Source organism: Paramisgurnus dabryanus, chromosome 10, assembly GCF_030506205.2.
Source record: "Paramisgurnus dabryanus chromosome 10, PD_genome_1.1, whole genome shotgun sequence".
Classification (NCBI taxonomy): domain Eukaryota; kingdom Metazoa; phylum Chordata; class Actinopteri; order Cypriniformes; family Cobitidae; genus Paramisgurnus; species Paramisgurnus dabryanus.
The window spans coordinates 12,256,058-12,276,599 of NC_133346.1; the positions used below are offsets into that span (position 1 = coordinate 12,256,058).

Here is a 20,542-nt window from a genome sequence, read left to right on the forward strand (position 1 = left end):
GAGGTGATAAAAACAGAACACATGAAGATAGGGTCTGAAAGCAGAGGGTCTGTTCTTTTATTTCATATATTGTATGTTTATATATTTAAAAAGGAGCATTTTCTGGAAGGCATTCAACTTTTGTAAAAATCATGAAAAATGCTGGCGGTGAAAGAGTTAAAACACTTTTTGATGGGGAATTTGTGGCAGTAATAAAAGTATTTCCTTGCCTTTTTCAGAACCAATATTGTTGCATCGTCACTCTCACCGTCGCCGCCAGGATTTTCCAAAATGACGCTTATATTTTTCTATCTTTACTGTGAAAATTCCATATCCACCAAATAAACTGACTATGTGTTAGGTCTGCCCGCTTGTTACACGTAACACGACTGGCAGTGGAACGCCGCAAATGAGGAAGAGAGAGGAGAGAAACGATAGTGTCTGATTGGTGAATGAATAGGGTTTTGGTTTTACACTGGGTGAGTGTGACCAAGTTTGACTTTATAGCATCTTGGATTGTTGTAAAGTAAATACGTGAGCATGTGAATGCAGCATCTGAATACAGGGAAATACTAGTAAATCGCTGTAATTTAGAAATTAAATACGATCGACCAAAACTCATCTTAATTCTAGTTGTAAACAGGGACAATGTGACCAGGTAGGGGTCACTATGGTCAACAAGTTGTCCTGTTTATTAGTGAGATCAATAAGTTTATGCTCAGTTTTGCACATGCCTGAGTATTTATAAATAGCATCCATAATCCAGAGTAATTGCATGACATTTTAAAATGCATCAAAACATTTTTTCCCACTATATAAAGTCCTCCAATAAACATACCAAATACTGCCTTGTTTTTAATTTCCCGCATTTTTGGAATTTCTGGTAGATGGCAGTTCGGTACCATCACATGTTTTAGTAGGGAAGCCGACAGTTGGAGGCAGAATGACCACAATGTCCCTCATATAAAGACTGAGATCGTTACAGAAAGATGAAGGTGGTTAAATGTAATGTATGCTAAAGGCAGACAGTTATCTTAGAGGGTTTCTTGAGACAGACCGGCCGCAGACGCCACCTGCGTTTGCGCGCTGGGTTTAATGTTGTGCATTTAAAGCTGTGCAGTTAAGTTTGTGATGTGTGTTTGTGGGTTTCGTAGTAGCAGTTTGCTACGCCCTGACCAGAGCTGCTGTTTTCAGGAAGTTGGTAGCAGCCCAATACAACAAATAACTGTGGAATGTCACCTCCTTTTTTTTTCTCTCCATCTCTCATGCTGTTTTTCTCACCACTCGCTGCTTTGTATTTCTCAATGCTTTTTCCATCTTTCTGCATGAACTTTTTTTGCAACCCGCTTTGGTTTTCTGTTTTTGGCCTTAACCTTTGACATACAAATACTTGTGGACAATATACTTTACCAACTAAAAACGTGATGCAACTGTTTTTTTACCAGTAACAGTAATCTTGCAATTCCTAGTTGTTACTTGTCAGCTACACATAAGCCGTGTTTTATCAAATTCCCCAAGGTGGTTTATACTCTTGTTCAGCTCTTGCCGGGTATAATTTACTATTTTAGACCCTGGCTTTAACTTTTGTAGAAAGTGGTCATGGGTGCGTTCAAGACCACCCGAGTTTTTTCATATTTATGAGCTTTTTACTTTTTGTATTTAATTTATAATGTGTGCAGCATCACTGTGTTTTTGTGAAGGTGTAAGACCTGTGAGGTCTATATGAGACTGAAATCAGGGCCATTTAAACCAACAGTAGTTTCAGATCATAGCTGCTGTAATATCTCTACAGGGGGCTGTCTGCAATACAACATTGTCTAGCACAGAGCAAGAGTTGTTGTTGAGCATGAGGCCAGTGTGGCGTGTTTACTTCGTGCAGGCGTGACGTATTTGCAGATCAGTGTTGCTTTCTCTGTGGATTTAGTTCCTGGCAGTCTTCTTTGGGTCTCACTAAATGCAGATGTTTGGCAGGTGTCCATATCGATGGCTCTGTGCCTGCACCGTGCTTTTGGATTGAGTTTTTATAGGTTTATGATCAGCATTATAAAGCTTCTTTCACTTCCACTGTGCCAGAAAAGCCAGACTAGAAAGAACCAGAGACCTTGTTATGTATTCAGACTGTATTTGTGTAATGGATAGCGGCAATAAAGCATCTAGATTTGTACATTTTCTAAAAAATGTAGGCTGCTTGCCTGTGCAAAACTTGCTGCCATAATGCTGGGGTGTTATACACTTAGCATATTATATACACAAAGTACTTAGCTAAAGTACATATTATTAATTGTTATATACTTGGTTTTACACTTAATCTTAAGTATATGGGCTATAGTAATATGAAGGATCTTGTTGTCTTATAAATGTTGACGATTTATAGAAACAATACAGTGACATTTGATAGAAATTCAAAATGCTTATTTCGCCAATGCTCCACAATGGCTTTAGGATGCTTTAAAGGGGCCATGGCACAAGACTTTTTTTTAAGATGTCAAATAAATCTTTGGTGTCCCCAGAGCACATATGTGAAGTTTTAGCTCAAAACACCATAGAAATAATTTATTATAGCATGCTTACATTGCCACTTTGTAGGTGTGTGCAAAAATGTGCCGTTTTGGGTGTCTCCTTTAAAATGCAAATGAGCTGATGAAATTCAAACACAGATCACAATGATGGTGGTTTGTTTCAATTAAAACTCGATTGTGCTTTTCTCTGCACTAAATGGCAGTGCTGTGGTTGGATAGTGCAGATTAAGGGGTGATATTAATATAATAAAAGCTCCTTATGACGACATAAGGAGAGCCAAATTTCAACAACCTATTTTTCATGTGCTTGTAGAGAATGGTTTACCAAAACTAAGTTGATCTTTTTCACATTTTCTAGGTTGATAGAAGCACTGGGGACCCAATCATAGCACTTAAACATGGAAAAGTCAGATTTTAATGCCCATGATGATTTTAGACCTTTGTTTAATGCGCCATGTAAACAAAGCAGGTATTAAGGAGTATGCATTCAGACAGTTTTTTTTAAACAGTTTAGGCTTTAAAGCTCTCAGTTTGACTATTGACTAATGAATTATAAAGTGTTATTCTGCGTCTAAATACATTTGAAGAGCCTCATGCTTATTCATGAGAGAAAGGTAAAACACAGTGTAGTTATTAGGGTCAAAGAGCAGATGCTCGCATTTCAACAGTGTGCAACACTTCCTGTGTGACAGATAATGTAAGAGTGCCATTTTTGCTAAATGCATCTGATTTTTTTATAGGGATCTAATGATAACTTACTCAGACTGAAGAATTCAGTGACACTGTTAATATGACTCACTGCATAAGCTTGCTACATCCTCAGTCTGTTGTTGATGTTTTTTAACTACACATTTTCCCCTTGTGATTAATCCCATGTGACGACTTTTGATGGGTCTTGGTGCTTACCTTAAACACCTGTCTGGCTCTCTCTTTCACAGAGAACATCTCTCTTGCTCCTTCACATTCTTCCTGCATGGAGACAGTAACGTGTGCACCAGCGTGGAGATCAACCAGCACCAGCCTGTGTATCACCTGAGCGAGGAGCACCTGACGCTGGCCCAGCAGGCTTCCAGTCCCTTCCAGGGTAAGAATAAACGTGTACACGTGTCTGAGATTTTTTCCTCTTCTGTGCGTCTCTCCCTTCATTCCGACCTCTACCTGTTTGCTTGCTCTCCACAGTAATGTCTCTCTGCCCTTATCCTGTTTTTTCATTACTGATCAGAAAGATGAGGTTTATCATTATGAGGCCCAGTGGCATCCTGTATTGAGCAGCACATCCTTATCTTAAGAAAAGTGCAGATATGGCACTAGGTCTTTGTGGTTATAGGGTCTTCATTATTGGTAATAAGAGCAGCGTTTTGTATTTATAGACACAAGCAGTGTTGACAGACATCTGAATCCTGAATACTGTCAAACAGAAACTGCATGATGTGATACATTTACTCGATTGCAGTTTTTAATAACATTTATTGTGTTTTATGTCAAAGTGGGTATAACATTGTGTATTTAGCTTTTTTTCTATTGCTTTTTTGACCAATTAGCATCCTGGATCGTAATTACCCATTTTACAATATCATTAGATCGCATCTGCCATTTCATTGTGCATTTGAGAACGTTTCCAACGAAGGCAAATTAAAATTTTAATGGTATAATTCATCCTTTTGATGGGAAATAACCTTTGCGGCGCATCAGAAATTTGTGATGTGTCAATTGAAACCAGCTGACCTTTCGCTTGCTTTCTCTCTCTCAATCTCCCAATCTCCTGGTTCTCACTGTTTCTGACAGTCTCGGATTAGTGAGCGTGCAAGTGTTGCGGCTATGACCTCATAAAGAGCAGTGAGAGGGGTGTAATGAACTCATAGCTCATTTAACCGAGCAGAAGAGAGAAAGCGAGAGACCGGTGGTGCACAGATTGCTTAACAGAATAAATGCGAGGTGAACGGTGTAATACTGGAATAAATTAGTTTGCCTGTTTATTTGAAAATTGGTTCATAGCGGTGTGATGCCCCCATTTAAATATGGGCCAGAGCAGCGGACCTTTCCTGGCGATGGCCGTCATGATTCGACATGGGATATCTCTAGCAGATTCGATGCTTCGAGCTTCCCCGCAATGCAAATTGTGACCTTCCCCCACCACCTGCCGAAGAGCTCGGCGCTGGGCATTCTTTCTGTAAATATTTTGTGTATCTCAGTGGAGACGTTTTTGATCCACAGCGACAAGTAAAAAGTCCAGAGGCCGGATGAATTCAGGCCACGTCACCTTGGGTTGATCAGGGGACTGTCGGATATTAAAAGAGCCGTTTTCGCCTAGAGAGACCTTCTGTGAACGAACCATGTTTGTTTTGTTACGTCTGCCGGGCTCATCCTCACCGCTGTGTGTGTGTAATGCCAACTGTTAAAGTGAAACCTGGATTTTTTTCCTAAAGCTTGTTATGATAAAGGATAATAATCGTTGGTAAAGCACATAGGTTTAAGATGCCATAGCCCATTAAAGACAAAACATACCATTTGTATAGCTCCCGCTCCAAGTCTCTTCCCATAGCTCTTCCGGATGGACTGAGGTGTCCTCTGTCATTGTGGCTTTTATGGATTTGTGTGATGAAGGCCATGGAATGAGCCGGCTAATGGAAGGACACAGGATAAATTCATCCACCCTTTCCCCTCTGTTTTTTTCTTTGGAGCTGCTTTTTTCCTGCCGTCAGTAGATCAATATATCACAGGAGACGGGGAGAGCATGATAAAGGAAGCTGAAGAAGCATGTATGTGTTAGGAAAATGTGTAACTCCCTACTCCAGGCTTTTTTTAGGCATTCAAAAGCACGTAACAGTGCACTACTTGAGAAAGTGAAGTGTTTCGGTGAGACAGTAACAGGGTGTAAACTGACGCTGCCGCTCGCACGTTTGGTTTTTGTTCCTTGCTCGACCTTTTCTTGCTCTCTCTCTTTCTGTTTCCTTTACCCTGTTTCTCGCTCTCCCTCTGAGTGACCTGTTTATTTAAGTTGGTTTATGGGCTCTGAATGAGCAATGCTTGGCAGTGGCTGGGGGCTGGGTTGATTTGAAAGGGTTTTGGAAAGCGTCTGAACGAGAGGAGGAAGGAAAGAGAGACGTGGTGCCGTGGAGGAGTCATTTAAGACCACAGTTAATGAGGAACAGAAGTGCAGGGAGCACGAGAGAGAGAGAGATCCAGGCGGGAGTATTTGTACAGTATTCCCCACTTGATAGACTCATTTGCTTTGGCCCTGTTCTGATTACGCGCTCTTCATTTGTCATGTGTTTCTGCTACATATGGTGAACTTTATGTAAGCATCAGTTTATGGGCAAACAACTCCTAATTTCAAAGGACAACTCTGGCAAAAGTAACTAAGTGGCATTCATACAAAGTACAAAACGTTCTGTAGAGAATATTTGATATTCAAAAGTATTGAAAAGCTTTACCTCACATTGGTGTATTGATACTCATTGTGGCAAGAAGTCATATTTTGTATTCATTTATTCACTTAAATGCTTTGAAAAAAATAACCACTTTGAAAACTTTAACCATTTTTTAAAATAATTTTACATTCACACTGGGCGTAAAAGTTGACGCTTCCCATTCACTTTTAATGGATGACGTCATGCATTGCTGGACTGTGGATCCGTCTGCGCCGCGTCACTGCCATTGCCGCAGCAGAAGTTGACCAATGAGTGGGTCAGCCAATCAGATCGCCTTATGCAAATAACCTTTTACGTTTATGGAAGACGGGAGCATGTGTTGCGGCCACTGTGATTGGCTGTTGGTCACGCTTCAGACAAGCCTTCCATCAAGTGTTAACGCTTCTTTCTCGTGTGAATGTACCTTAATTTCAAGTAAGCCAAAATCCCAACTTTTACAGACAAGGCTTAGCTAAAGCCAGGACTAGGGCTTGGTTAAGTTAAGATGTTTAAGGATTTTTATAAACAAGTACTGGAGTGTATCTTGAGACAAATCAATTGCACTGGCATATTTTGAGATCCATCTGTGCAGGTTATTTCCTGTTGAGACAGTTCAAACATGTGTTTTATTCTTAAGCCTTGTCTATGAAAATGGTGGGTAAATGTGCTAGGAATTAAAATTGATGATGCTGCTAATAATAATCACAATAATATGGATAATGATGATAATAATGAATATTGATCACATGTGCTGTCATCTCACTGCTGTCCTATGCCTTGAGTTTTGGATTATATTTAAGGTGGGTCACTAAATTCCATCTTTGATTCTCTCTACAGTGATTCTGAGTCCATTCGGACTGAACGGGACATTGACCGGTCAGTCCTTCAAGCTGTCTGACCCACCGACGCAGAAACTCATTGAAGAATGGAACCAGTTCTATCCCATCAGCCCCACCTCCAAGGAGAGCACAGAGGACAAAATGGAAGACAACGACTGGGAGGACGATTCATTGGCAGCAGTGGAGGTGCTTGTTGGTGAGTTGAAAGCTTTTACATAAAGATTTCTGTTCAATTATACCTGGTGTGTCAACATAAATCGTAGTTAAAGGTGTAATTAAGAATGGGCAATACTTTACATCCATGTCCACTTTAAAAGCAAAACATGCTGATTACATAAAAACCTTTTTAAAAGAAAACTGGTACTAGCATAGTTACCAATGTTTGTTCCCACCTAGTACAAATATGTTTTTAAAAATGTGCAGTAATGCGATGTTAATTGAACGTGTGGTGGTTTCCATCAGGTGGCGTACGCATGGTGTATCCTGCATGCTTGGTGTTAGTCCCGCAGTCAGACATCCCTATGGTTACACCTGCGGGCTCCTCGCACTGCACAGCTGTCTATTCAAATGGCCATCAAATGCCTGCTTTAAACCGTGACCCTGCCATCTCCTCAGTGACCCTGACCCCTCCCACATCACCTGAAGAGGCCCAGACAGGTAAACACATCTTGACTTAACCCAATGCAAATGTGGACTTGTGGTAGCATGGAAATCACGCTGCATCGTTGTTTCTCTCTTTAACAATGAAGCCGTACAAAAAGCTATGCATTTTAGTGATTTTACCACAAAAAGGTAGCTTATTGCTTATAAACTAGTGGCTAGATAACAGTTTTTAATGTTTTAATAAAACATAATAGTATTTTTTTGTGTGATACCTATTTTCAGCATTTATGAATGCTAATAAGCATAGCTTTTTACTATTGACACATAATATAGAAAGTCAAATGTTTACATTATTGACACATTTTACAGTGGATTTGCTTGTCCAAACCAAGTTTCCAAGTTAAAAAAAAATAAAAATGGTGATTTCTAAACTTGGTGAAGTCAGCAATGAATAGCATTTTAAATTCAGTAGTTTCAATTGTCATGTAAATGTTTTTATACATTTTGTTGTGTCTCACTTCACCTTTTATCATTTTTGTCTATCTCCAGTTCACTCGCATTCTGCTCAGAAGTGGATGCGGTTGCCAGTGGCGATGGATGGATTCAGCGTTGACAGCACCAGTCACCACGGAGGCAAAATTCCACGCAGGATGGCCAATCAGGTTGTCGAGACCGTATGGCAAGAGTGCAACATCAATCGAGCTCAGAACAAGTAAGTGTGTTCAGACATCATCAGACACAAGCTCTTAGATCTGATCATTTCATTTCACAGTCAAGCTAAATTAAACAGAGATTTTTGCCTGATTGTGCATTGTTGCTCTGTTACTGTTTATTGAAAACAAAAAGCTAATCTTTGTGTTTTTTTTATAGTGATAAAAAAAGGGATTGATTCAGATTTTGTTTGTTTTTTCCGCAGACGGAAATTCTCCGCCACGGCCCCTAACGGGACCAGCGACGAGGAGACGCAGATGAAAGTGGGTGCATGGGACTTTGTCGAATCCACGCAGAGATTAAGCTGCAACTGTTCCAGGTATAAATGCTCACATTACCATCTCCCGTATTCTTATTGGCGGTCTTGAATTAGCCACCAGATGCTTCTGCTGCTGCTGCTAATTGCTTTTCAGCTCTTACAGTATCATTTGTCACTCTCGGAAATGACAGGCGTTACGTTTATCATGGAGAAATAAACAAGCTCTTAGTGAAGACTGGAGAAACTTGTTTTTGAGTATTTTGTTGCCAAGTGACTTCATGCGTGTCATCGAGAGTATTCTCGGATTAGCTTCCCTTTGATGATGGGAAGGAAATCACTGAAAGGCGATTGTAGCTCTAGGCAGTTTTGGGATTTGAAATATACTTGTATACCTCAGAAGTGAGTCTGTTTAGTGTATCAAACTATACAGAATTACTGTCTCGCCATTCTGTTCAACTTAAGAACTCCGCGTTCAATCTTTGGAAAGCCAAGAGTAGGCACATACACGTGTTTGCTTGTGGATAAATGAGCCAAAAATAGCTTGTTGACATCTTGCTCTGTTCTTTTTTGTGGTGAGTTTCTGTTTACACTCTTGTGTTTACACCTCTTGCATGCAGATCTGAATTTAGTCGCAGGGATTTGGTAATGAAATGTTAAATAAAACTACTTAAAAATCATTTCATCACAAAAAAAGCACAAGCAGAAAATAAAGCAAACATTTACATAAGGCTATCATTACTTCATCATTAGTTTACAGTTATGGCTTTTGGAAAGCAACAAGAGTTTTGAGAATACTGCCAATATAGGGCTTACAGTATGTTACTAAGTCTTACTGCGGTGTGGCTTTTCTGTAAGCCATCTTTTCGCTGTATTGAGTAGCTGTTCAGTTCGGGTCAAGAGCAGGTAAAGCCCACTGGGACTGCTGTCATCTGCCAAATTTGTTTTTGGAAGAGTCCCAGCATGAGAGGTGTGATGAAACTCGGAGTCTCCTGTGAAGTGAAAATGACCAGCGTTGACCCAACATCCATTCTGCTTGCTTGGCATTCTTCTAGCGTGCGTGCTTGTTTGTGAGAGCACTTTGTTGTGTGTGTAACATACGCGTAGTAAAATTGATTCAAGTGTGTGAACAAGGGAGGGTATAATTTTACCCTTGACTGCCTTGTGTTCTGGTTGTCTTGTGTCTAAGTGGGTTTTTTATTCGCTATGTTTGCGCAGGCAGGTATATATGTGTTAATGATTCTCTGAGGTGTTCGTAATCTTCTTGTGGTCCGTGGTGTACAGAAATTATGCACTCATTTAGGTATCTACACGCATACACAAACGCACTCGTAGACTCGGGTCAGCCCCGGCCGCAAAGTATCCTGTGGTTACTTTGTTTACATATGTGGGCTAAATTAAGTTCATCTTTCAAACTACACACATGGGTTGATACCCACTTGTGGGTCGCACAGTTGGATAAGGAGGGTCGCTTTGCTGATCTAATGAATGACACAACATTTTTTTAGGCCAATTAATGTAAACTTGCATTTAATTTATAATATGAGAAGGAAAAGAAAAAATACTATGGGTCAGATGTGTATTTTTTATTTTTATTATGTTGGTAAGTCCCGGGACACCCCACAACATTTAATATCTGAACCAAACTGTTGTTTTCTTGCTGTGTAATATTATTGTAGTTTAAGGCGTGAACAGGGCATTTGTAAGGAAGAGATGACAGCTGTGTATTAAAGGTATTCACTTCTGACTGTAGACTTGTGTGCTACTGTGAAGGTTGAAATGGTTACTGATTTTCAAGTGCACCTTTTATAAATAAAGACTTTGAAAGGGAACCCACAGGGAAGCTTCAGAGCTTTACATATTTCTGAGAAAGTGTGGACACACGTTATCAGGTCAGACAGGCTCTGATAGTAGTCAAGCACTTGTTGTTAATAGCGCTTTGTGGTTGTTTCTTAAGTCCAAGGACAGGTTTGACATGCAGAGAATTTGTATTCAGATGGTGCTTTTTTCCCAAGGATTCAGTAATAATTTAAAATCTAAAATAATGAGCTAATTAGGAAACTTTGATTTGTCTACTCGGAGTCTCGGAGGGCTATTAAACCTGAAAAGAAATGTTAGAAACCCTTGTAGTGAATAAAAAATTATGATTCCTGTTAATAAGCTTTCTTACTAATGTCAGCTATTCATAATGTTTCTATATATAAGATTATGTTATATTAAAGATGTTTTTTCTTATCAGGCACAAAACATTGAAGCAGAGAGCAGGCAGTACACCCGGCCAGCCGCCCAGCGCCGGTCAGACGCAGCAGCCGCCCATCAAGCACAAGGCCGGGGAGAAACCAGAAAAGGGTGACAAGCAACAAAAACGGCCTCAAACGCCTTTCCACCACCGTAACTCTGTCTGCGAAGATGTTTCTATGGAAACCGATGCCTCGGCAGGCCAGCGCTTGGTCCTTAGAGGTCAGGAGGGTGGGAGATTTTCTGGGCTCCGCCCATCTGATGTAAACACAAGCTCTAAACCGCCACAGCTACACAGTGGGGGCGGAGCTAGCGTGGGCAACACCGGCCCAACAGACATGGCCGGTTCCCCTCAGCCGCCGCCTCTGAGCCCTCATCCTTGCGAACGTGGCGATGAAAATTCAGATGCAATTAAGAATCCCTCCACCCCCCACAGCCAACACTTTTACCCTCCTTCTGCAGAACCGTGCCTCCTACCCCAAAAAGGCCCGGATGACAACCGATTGGAAGCTCACACTCAACCTTTTCCCCCTGCGTACCACGAACCCTTGGAGCCAACCCCGTACATCAGCGCGTCAGTGAACCTGGAAGATGATGGAAATCACGCACCGTGGAGGTTTTTTAACCTGCCACGTAGGAAAGAAGCCGACTTTCCTACGCCGTCGCTACCGGGGGATAAGCTCAGAGAGGAGGCCTCACTTGGAGCTGAAGGAATTATATCAGTTACAGAGTGAGTATCAGATTTTATATCAAAAAAATTCTGAGTAAATTGCTTTTTAGCCAATTTCCTAAATTCTCCTACTTTTGTTTTTGCTACTGTACTGGATGTACATGACCTTTGTTATTATTGATTAACCTCAGTGTTGTTGCTTAGTGCAGGGGTTTCAAACTGTATATAAATGGGCGATTCTCACGAAATCCAGACTTAAAAGGTGTCCAGCATCATATTTTTTGATCCTTGAATTTTTTGATATTTTGAAGTCCTTGAAGCCAAATTTTTTGCACATATAAGATTAAGGTCTGAACTTACTATAACCATTATTTTTAGAGGATTTAAAAAATATTTCCTGTAAAATTATTTAAACTTTTTTTAGATTATTATCATAAAAAATTATCATTACCGCAACATGATATTTCATTAAATATATGCATGTACAAACTCATGTTTCGGTAATGAGAACTAAAAAGTTGTCTAGGTACTATGACAATAAAAATTCAACTTTTATCTGGAGAGAAAAAATAAGAACTGCTTCCTGGTAGCCATCTTGAGTGTCACAGTCAATTATGTCCCTTCCAACAATTTTTTTTTTTTTTTAAATGTTAGGGCTTAAACAATGATTGAAAATTGTTGCGGAGGATGAGAAAATTGGTCTTGGACACATTTATAGTCATTATTATTGTCTCTACATTTACCAATGATCACCAAATGCCACATGTCTCTTTACTGTAAATGTTTATAGTATAACATGCACCGAAGCTTTTTATTTTTTTGATTTTTGAATTATAAATATTTCCATGTCAAAGAACCCAAATCCAGTCATGGACACGTTGTGGTAATGAAAATTTTCACCTTAAATGTAGAAAATAAATAATTGGTTTGTATGATGTCATTTAAAGTCATGTGCAAAATAGTACACAAAGAGATGTTTGTAACTGTGTGCTTCTAATTTTGATACTCTTACTTTGCATTGACTTTTTTATCAAAATATTTCATGACACCTCATAAGTCTGATGTCGCGGGAAATACCCAAATGTATACATTTTAGGCTGGAGGTCCCTTACATAAAGTTAATGACAATTTCACAGTTACTTATTTTTTGCTCGTAGTTTAGATGGGATAGTTGCATTAAGGCTCTTTGAGTCTTGACTTGCAAAGTAAATCAACCTTTTATCAGAAGATCAAGAAAACTCCTGTTCACCGATGTCTCCTTTAAGACATTGTGTTCACGATCGCTCTTAAAACCACCCGCCAGACTAAGACATCGTGTTCACAATCGCTCTTAAAACCACTCGCCAGACTCCCAACAAATTTAGTAAACTGAAAATACACATCTTCAGGATTTAAAGCTTGCCATAAACAGGAAATAAATCTGTTGGATTGCGCTGTGTTTGTGTTTGCATGGTCTCACACTGGCTCTGTTGAATGCACTGTGCATTTGTGTTGTAATGATGGCTTAAGTAGCTGTGTTTTCTGAGGTAACCACAGAACCTCCTTACGGACCCTTTCTCCGCCAGCAGTACCCCATAATCCCTCTGCTCACAGCCTTTTTATTTCCAGAGTTGTTAGCAAGGGCCCCCGATAACGAACCCCAAACGTCCTTTTTTGTTTCTGAACTATGTGTTTTGAAATGGTTGTGATGTAGCTGGACTGCACGTACTCGCACACTGTTTTCGTATGCAGAATGTTCTTTCTCTGAGTGCACAAGCAATGTTAATCTCTTGCTATGTGCCCTTTTGACTTCATGCTTCAATAGTGTGCAAACCCACAGTGTTGTGAACGAGAAGATTATTATCTCTCACGTGCACACATGCACTCAGGTGTTTGGGTGGGAATTTCGAAATGTTGCACGTTTATCCACTAGCGTGTGACTGTAACTGAAGTATGTACACAAAAAGGAAAATACAAAGGTGGGGATAAACGAATATGTGATTGAGAAATCAAAGCATTATGCAAGATGGCAAAACATGGTTTTGATATTTGGACTTACTGAGTGACTCTCATACAAAAGCTTTTACTGTCCGAGAAGGGGTTCTTAGCCAGAATGAGCTGTAATGTGGATCAAAGTTTATGCATGTATTCAAAGTCTGGTTACATATCGGGTTTGTGCAGAATAGACTTTCACAACCTTGTAAAATCAAATAGCTGTGGAGTTAATCTTTATATAAAATTGTTTAAGTAGGTATTAATAAGCAACAGGTGGAATAGGATGCACTCGTTCAGCCTGTGCTAAGCCCTTTCACCCTTAACACGCACTCGCTTGTGGTCATCACTATTTATTAGGACTGTGACTGTCATTTGACACTGGTGCAATTTCTGTTTGATGACATTATAAAAAAGCAGGTGATAGACAGAAAAACAAATAAGACGAATTAGCTCTCATCTGCTAACTCCAGAAACATAAATCAATTGTACTTTGTTTGTGTGGGTCATTGCCTGTGAAATCCAGCCTAAAGTCTCATAAGCTTATTATGATTTCAATCTTTGACATGGCCTGACTCAGTCAATATACCAATATTATATTTTCTTGACTTAATGACAAAAATGTACTATTTATTGTAATATGCAGTACTGGAATATGCATTACATTTAAACCTGCTAAGATTCCTATTACCAAAATGGGTGTTTGTCATTTTTAGTGTTACTTGTATTGCAAAAGTGAAAATATTTGCATTATTAATGGCCCGTAATGTCAGCCTGTTAATGTAAAATGATGTTTGTTGAATCTGTGGAAAAGCGCCCATTTGTTGGTCGTACTCAACGCAGACACGTTTAGCTTTTTTTTGTATGTTTGGACACGTATGTATGAGTAATATTAATGTAGTATGATCTTATTCTGCAAACGTTGCGGGTGGAAAGCAGTGACTTTATGGCCCATATAAATTCATGAACCAGCACTGTTATGACAAAATTAGTGTATACATCACTTGGCTAAGCTGTTGTCTTACTGAAAGAATGCTTGTTGAAAGTATTAAATAAAAAAATACATCCCACTGTGGAAAAACAGACAAATGGTGGGGTAAAAGTGTTATTTTGGTGTGGCGAACTCTTGCATAACTGATGGTAAACAATGCTTTTGCTTGGAGGAACACAAGACACCATTTAGACCTAAGTGGTCGATTTAAAGGTAGTTTGTTTCTGTTTCATACCCGAGTCTTCCACACTGAGATTTTCTTGGAATTGCTCATGAACAGAGAGTGAAACGGTGCTGTAATTTGGAGTGTGGCCTTTGTTGGCCACAGAAAGATTATATATGCAGTGCAATCCCAGAATGCATTTGGCCTTTCGCTGCGATCTCTTGGTCATCATGATGGGTTTAATCTCTGGCCAGTGCTGTTATGCAATCCCCCACATGTGGTGGGTCTGACTATGAGAGTGCACAGTGGCTTGTAAATATCATTTTACCTGCATAGAGGGATTTTACATAACCCACATCTGAAGAACTCACACACATATACAGACAGTCTGCGGTGGAATAAAACATAAACATTTGTTTTTAACAGCTTGAATACATTTGTTTGGAAATGGCATGCTGGGAGAAATTATTTTAAATTTGTTACAATATGTTAGCTATGATGCACATCCGAGTTTAAGATGTTGTTATATGTAGCTTTAATTCTAAATTTACTGCCCCTTATTTGTGATCGTAATTTACTTCTTTTTCTTCTGTAGGTTAATGGCTGCTTCCAAAAGACCTCTCAAGGTTTCAGATGAGCGTGTCCAGACGTACCTGCAGCGACAGAACCAGCACTTGGCTGCAGCCATCACAGACGGCGACCACGAACCCGAGGTCGACCCCTACGCTTTTGTCGATGGGGATGTTAAGTTCACCTTCTCAGATAAGAAAGACAAAGCTGGTGGAGATAGAGAACCGGGAAAGAAACACAAGGTGAGAAATGCTTGCTGGTAAGATTAGCTAGAGGTTTTCGACGTAATGCCCTAGTCTTTTTTTTTAGATTAAATGTAAGAGTTTGATTGAAAGAAACTTGAGAGTTTTGTGAGGATTTTTGTTTTTGCATTGTGGAAAGGCACTTACCTGTGTGTGGACTATTCATTGATTTCTCATAATCTTTCATGTTGATGTGAAGACACAATTGACACTATTTGCTTACCTGAATATTAATATAAAGTCTTGGATTTGAAGGATTCATGAGTGCATGTTATTAAAGAAGCGATTTTAACAAGGCAATATGTTCTCAGGTGGACCCTGTTGACTTTAATAGGTGATAAACAGAAGTGTCGCTTTTGAAGTATTGGTGCTTTTCCATTGTATAGTACCCCACGGTTTAGGTCGGGTCAATTCGGGTCAGCTCACTTCACTTTGGCTTGGTTAGCTTTTCCATTGAGTTTAGTAACACTTCGGAGTGGGAGGGATTATAGGCGTGTTGTTATATTTGCCCTGCCTACTGCTGTGACATTATACAAGTGAGAGCATTGTTTAAATGCTATACATTCCTGTACATTCATTTATTTCTCAGTCTGACACAAAATGAAAATTGACCACCAACAATATATGTTTGCGCATCGCATTTATCACTACCTCTGTCTCGCATGACAGTTTCTGTACAAACACCCGTGGCGCCAGTCGACGCGCTCCACTGAGCCTCATTTAAGTTGCATTTAATCATATATGCAGACGTGCGTGTCGCAAATGTGCCGCCACAAACTGCAAGTCTGGAAAAAACTGTTGTGGTGTTCCTGATTGTCAACCTGTGGATGTTTTTCATCGCTAAAAGGGAGTTTAGGAACTTAGAACAAAGCAACAATGAAAACAGGTTTACTCTAGACAGCGCAAGCTAGCACGAAAGCTAATCTTTTACATTATAGCGATGACGCTGGTAGTGCCGATTTTCTCAGACCAATCAGTGATCTACAGTGTTTTCACATCACGTTTTGGTATCAGCACGGCTTGCTTGGAACCCCAACCGAGCTGGTACTAAAAAAAGTATTGGGTACTACGTACTGTTCCCAGTTTAAAAGCCCCCAAAAGTAAGCTGACTCGACTCAAACCGTGGGGTACTATGTAATGGAAAAGCGCCATATGTGAAAGTATCTTTTATATCTGCTTGTAGGAGATTCCCGTCTGTGATCTTGAATGAAACACCCCAAAAGTGCATGAGAGAGATTGTGATTAGGGTCTCTCCTATTTCTGTTGATGTATCTCTTACACCTTTTTCATTATTTCATTGGCAGCTGCAGAGGCTGGATAAAAAATATTTTTGCACCAATTTCCTTCAGTCTCGCAAAGCTGAGCATTTCCGTACCCACTACATTTGTCTGCCTCTTACAGCCCCCAGGTCACTGCAAAAATGTTTGTTCGTCTTAGCCGTATGGTACCTTCTATAAGGCACGTGCATTTGTGTTGGGCATAGCGGATGGATGTTATAAAATACACAGTGTATGTGGAAAATTGCTTTCTTAACTCCTGTACTCCACCCCAGGGTTTTGCTATCGATTACGGGGTGGAGTGATTTGCATGTACAGGCGTTTTATTAGGGTGTTGGTCATTAGGATGTGAAGCGTGTGTACGGAGGAACAGATTACACTCTTTATGCAGAGAGACTGCCTGCAGCGTAATGAAATTATGCATGGCGTAATGAATCTCCGCATGGCGTGCGGTTTGCATCGTAATGTCGGCTCTGGGATGTAAAGGTTGCGTGGGGGGCAGGTTAAGGGTCTGGGGTGGGTTTCTGAGGCACTGGGGGAAACTGCAGTCTTGGAGTGCCATTAGGCAGTGCTGTTATCTTATATTACAGCATTGTTTATTACACTGTGTGTGGAAGATGTAATTTGGTGGCGAAAGTATAAACATGCCGTACTCCCCTCCCTTTGGTGGCGGTTTTTCGTCTCTCTTTTAGCTTTCAATTTATCTTTTTCCTTTTCTTCTTTTGCTGTCCCACTCTTTGTTTAGTTGGCTACATCTGGGTGATTGTAAACATGTGAACGTGAACCAACACATTCTTGGCTGTTTTCATATTGTGTGTTTTGGACAGGATAACTTGTGCTGGATCAGTTTATCAGTGTGTGGAAAATACTTCGATATTGAGGAGGCTATGTTTTGGTTTTTGGTTTTACTGATGATTGGCTACAAGTGTGTTTTGGTACTCAGCCCGACTCCCTTTTCCAAAGTGTTTTTTCAAATATCATGCACCCCGCCTTTGATAGCAAAGCAGTTAAATTCACCCACCATTGGCCCTTAGTACAGGTAGGACTATGCACGTGTATGGCATGACCTGTATGTATCTATATATTATATGCAATTCATTTTTAATCATTTTTTGTCTCTCTTACAGGGAGAAGATGGCAGTGCTGCTTTATCAGATGGTGAGGATTTTCATGTTTCCTCTGTTTGATCACAATGTCAGCGAGTCCACAATCAAAACCCTTCATTTTTTTATTTACTGTGAAGTGTTCTCAGGTCAAGGCTATGGTTAACACACAGACCTGTAATCTGGATTGTTATATATCTTTGTCTTTTAGAAGCTCAGCGGGCTGCAGCTCATAACCGGGCTGCTTCCACTAGTCTCATACATGATTCAGACCTGGCGGTCTCCATCAAAGACCTAGACAACCTATTCAACTCGGACGAAGATGAGCAAACGGTCAGTATCAAGCATCAATCATTTTCTCTTTTTGTCCACATTGACATTTCATTTGTGAAAATTTTGAATCATACATTTAAATGTGAGGATCCCCATGCACAATAATATAGCATTAGACATATTTCCAAATAATGTTATATTTGAAGGAATATATAATTTTTATAAATTAATTCAGTTCTTGATTCAATGATGATTTGTGTCTTTTTCCATAGCCTGGGGCACGAAGAGCTTTGAATGGAGCAGACGAGAAATTTGGCAGTAAAGAGCCTAAGCCAGCCACACTGGATCCTGTCTCCTGTATAAGTGAGTCCAGTCTCTGTGTCTATAAATATATATGTACTTCTTTCAGACCCTGCATACCGCCCCCTGCTGGTCACTCCGATAACTTGAACAGTAAACAGAGACAAGCACGCTGTGCTCAGTTCAATTTACTGTACAAGTAGACGTCTAGACGACATGAAGTAATAAGGGAGGTTGAAATACTCCCTCAGTACTCACAGGGCGACAAGCTATACTCCATCTAAAACAAAATATATTTATATTCTAAAAAGCATTAGCTAATTATTTTATAATTACTATTCGTGTAGCTTTAATGACCTCATCTGTAAAATGATCCTTCATTATGAGTCCATGCTTTTCAGCTGTGGTTTTAAATACACCAACATGTCCGTCATTTTGTATCCTTCATCTTTCCTTGTCATTTTGCCCTCCCTCAGGCACGGCCGATCTGCACCAGATGTTCCCTACACCTCCCTCTCTGGAGCAGCACATCATGGGTTATTCCCCTATGAACATGGGCAGTAAAGAGTACGGCTGCATGGAGCCAGGCTCAGGCCTCAACACCCTGGACGGCCCCTCTGCTCTCAGCGGACAGTTTAAGATCGAGGTGGAGGAGAGTTTTTGCAGCCCCAAACCTTCGGAGATCAAGGTGAGACGAGGTGTTAAACTGCTATGTGATGTCCTAACCTTGCACAGCTCAGCATGCTATCCTTCGAGTTTTCATTTAAAAACAAATACGGTTTATTTTGGGGCAGTTTCCCGGATAGGGTTTAGATTAATCCAGGACTAGGCCATAGGGCACTTAAGTAGGTTTTTCAAACAAACCTTACAAAAACAATACTGGTGTGCATCTTGAAACAAAAACAAAAAAATTCTGATATACTTATGTTAAGATAATTAATGTAGCTCAAAAATGCATTTTAGTCTGGGACTAGAATAAGCCCTCTCTGAGAAACCGCCCCATGATTTTTTGTGATCTACACTGTTAATTTATTGTATGCATAATGTTTCCTCTTGTAAATTATATCTGCTAGATTGCCGCAACCTGTGTCTAACTTTCAGTCTGTCTCTTTTCAGGACTTCTCATTTGTGTACAAACCGGACTTGTGTCAGCCGTTTGTGGGCTGTTCAATGTTTGCCCCTCTGAAGTCTCTGCCCAGTCAGTGCCTGCCCCCCATCAAACTGCCTGATGAATGTGTGTACAGGCCCAGCTGGACGGTGGGTAAACTGGAGCTACTTAACAGCGTACCGGCTATGACCATCTTCAGCAAGGACGGGTGAGTTGCAAACTTTTCTGGGTTGACTAAAAAATTATCCACTGTATGAACAACACACCAATTGATCAATCAATATTTGAAGATACAAACCTGTATAGTCTGATTTGAAGATAATTTAGCAGATTATTTTTGCATTGTGATATTTTATCATGGTAATTGAACACCCCCAGCAATTCTTATTACATAATGGAGAAAAATTGCATTCTAATCGCACCAAACTAGCCAATCAGAAGTAGAAAGGGGCGGGTCTTTAAAATGTGTGGTTGAGATTAAGCTGCTGATACAGAACGGAGATGTCACATAGCAAGTATACTGATGGTTTACCTCAGGGCATATAGTAAATGATGGGAAAAAATGTTGTGTCTGTGACATATTTTAGTGAGTAACCTTTCTTTATATTGCCATTTCAAATAGTAGTAGCCTGTCAGATGCTTTATTATTAGTTAGTTTCAACAATGTTTTCAACAACGTGTCAGCCCCCGGAAAATGTTCAGGCTTAGGATTTTTTGGCTTTAACCCCTGCAATGAAGAAAATCACCAGTTATTTATTTAAGAGAGACATCAGAATACAATAGCTACATTTACACGCAACCAAATGATCCGTCTATAATCGTATTGATGGCTCAATCGTATTGAAAAGCCTTCATGTAAACAACTTAATCAATACGATTGAGGTCGATCGGATGCAAATTTCAATCGTATTGAAAGGGGTGGTGTAGTCTAATCTGTGATCCGATCATCAGGAGAAAGTATGCATGTCAGCACGTGAATCATAGTATTTTCTCAATTGGATGCAAAAATACATTGCGCACATGCGCAGACATTTGTGCTCAAGTTCATGGCTTATATTGACCTCATATTTATGTTACACATGGTTCTCATCACAGAAACACGCAATGGGAACACGCATTGTTAAGGTAATGGGGTCACGCGCTGTGCATTTTGCAGCATTCATGTGTACTTTCATTAGGCTACGCAAAGCAATAAAATAGCGTTGTGCCTTTAGAAAATTGTGTTTTCATTACCTATATCTGAAAACTTCTTAAGAACAACTTTCTCCAACTCAGCTTTGACATTTATCCAGATATAAAGCGTGAATTTGATGAGAAAT

General features: G+C 40.0%; 1 protein-coding gene across 1 annotated transcript in view; it reads left to right on the forward strand.

Moving 5' to 3' along the window:
- Nucleotides 1-20,542, forward strand: part of med13a (mediator complex subunit 13a) — a 64,961-nt gene that overhangs the window by 30,805 nt on the left and 13,614 nt on the right. Inside the window, exons 4-15 of the mRNA XM_065258527.2 lie at nucleotides 3,437-3,582; nucleotides 6,746-6,943; nucleotides 7,210-7,404; nucleotides 7,900-8,062; nucleotides 8,267-8,380; nucleotides 10,557-11,285; nucleotides 14,946-15,162; nucleotides 17,567-17,597; nucleotides 17,754-17,875; nucleotides 18,088-18,178; nucleotides 18,592-18,803; nucleotides 19,232-19,431. Of these exons, the coding sequence (XP_065114599.1) occupies nucleotides 3,437-3,582; nucleotides 6,746-6,943; nucleotides 7,210-7,404; nucleotides 7,900-8,062; nucleotides 8,267-8,380; nucleotides 10,557-11,285; nucleotides 14,946-15,162; nucleotides 17,567-17,597; nucleotides 17,754-17,875; nucleotides 18,088-18,178; nucleotides 18,592-18,803; nucleotides 19,232-19,431 (2,418 nt within the window). The remainder of the gene's footprint in view (nucleotides 1-3,436; nucleotides 3,583-6,745; nucleotides 6,944-7,209; nucleotides 7,405-7,899; nucleotides 8,063-8,266; nucleotides 8,381-10,556; nucleotides 11,286-14,945; nucleotides 15,163-17,566; nucleotides 17,598-17,753; nucleotides 17,876-18,087; nucleotides 18,179-18,591; nucleotides 18,804-19,231; nucleotides 19,432-20,542) is intronic.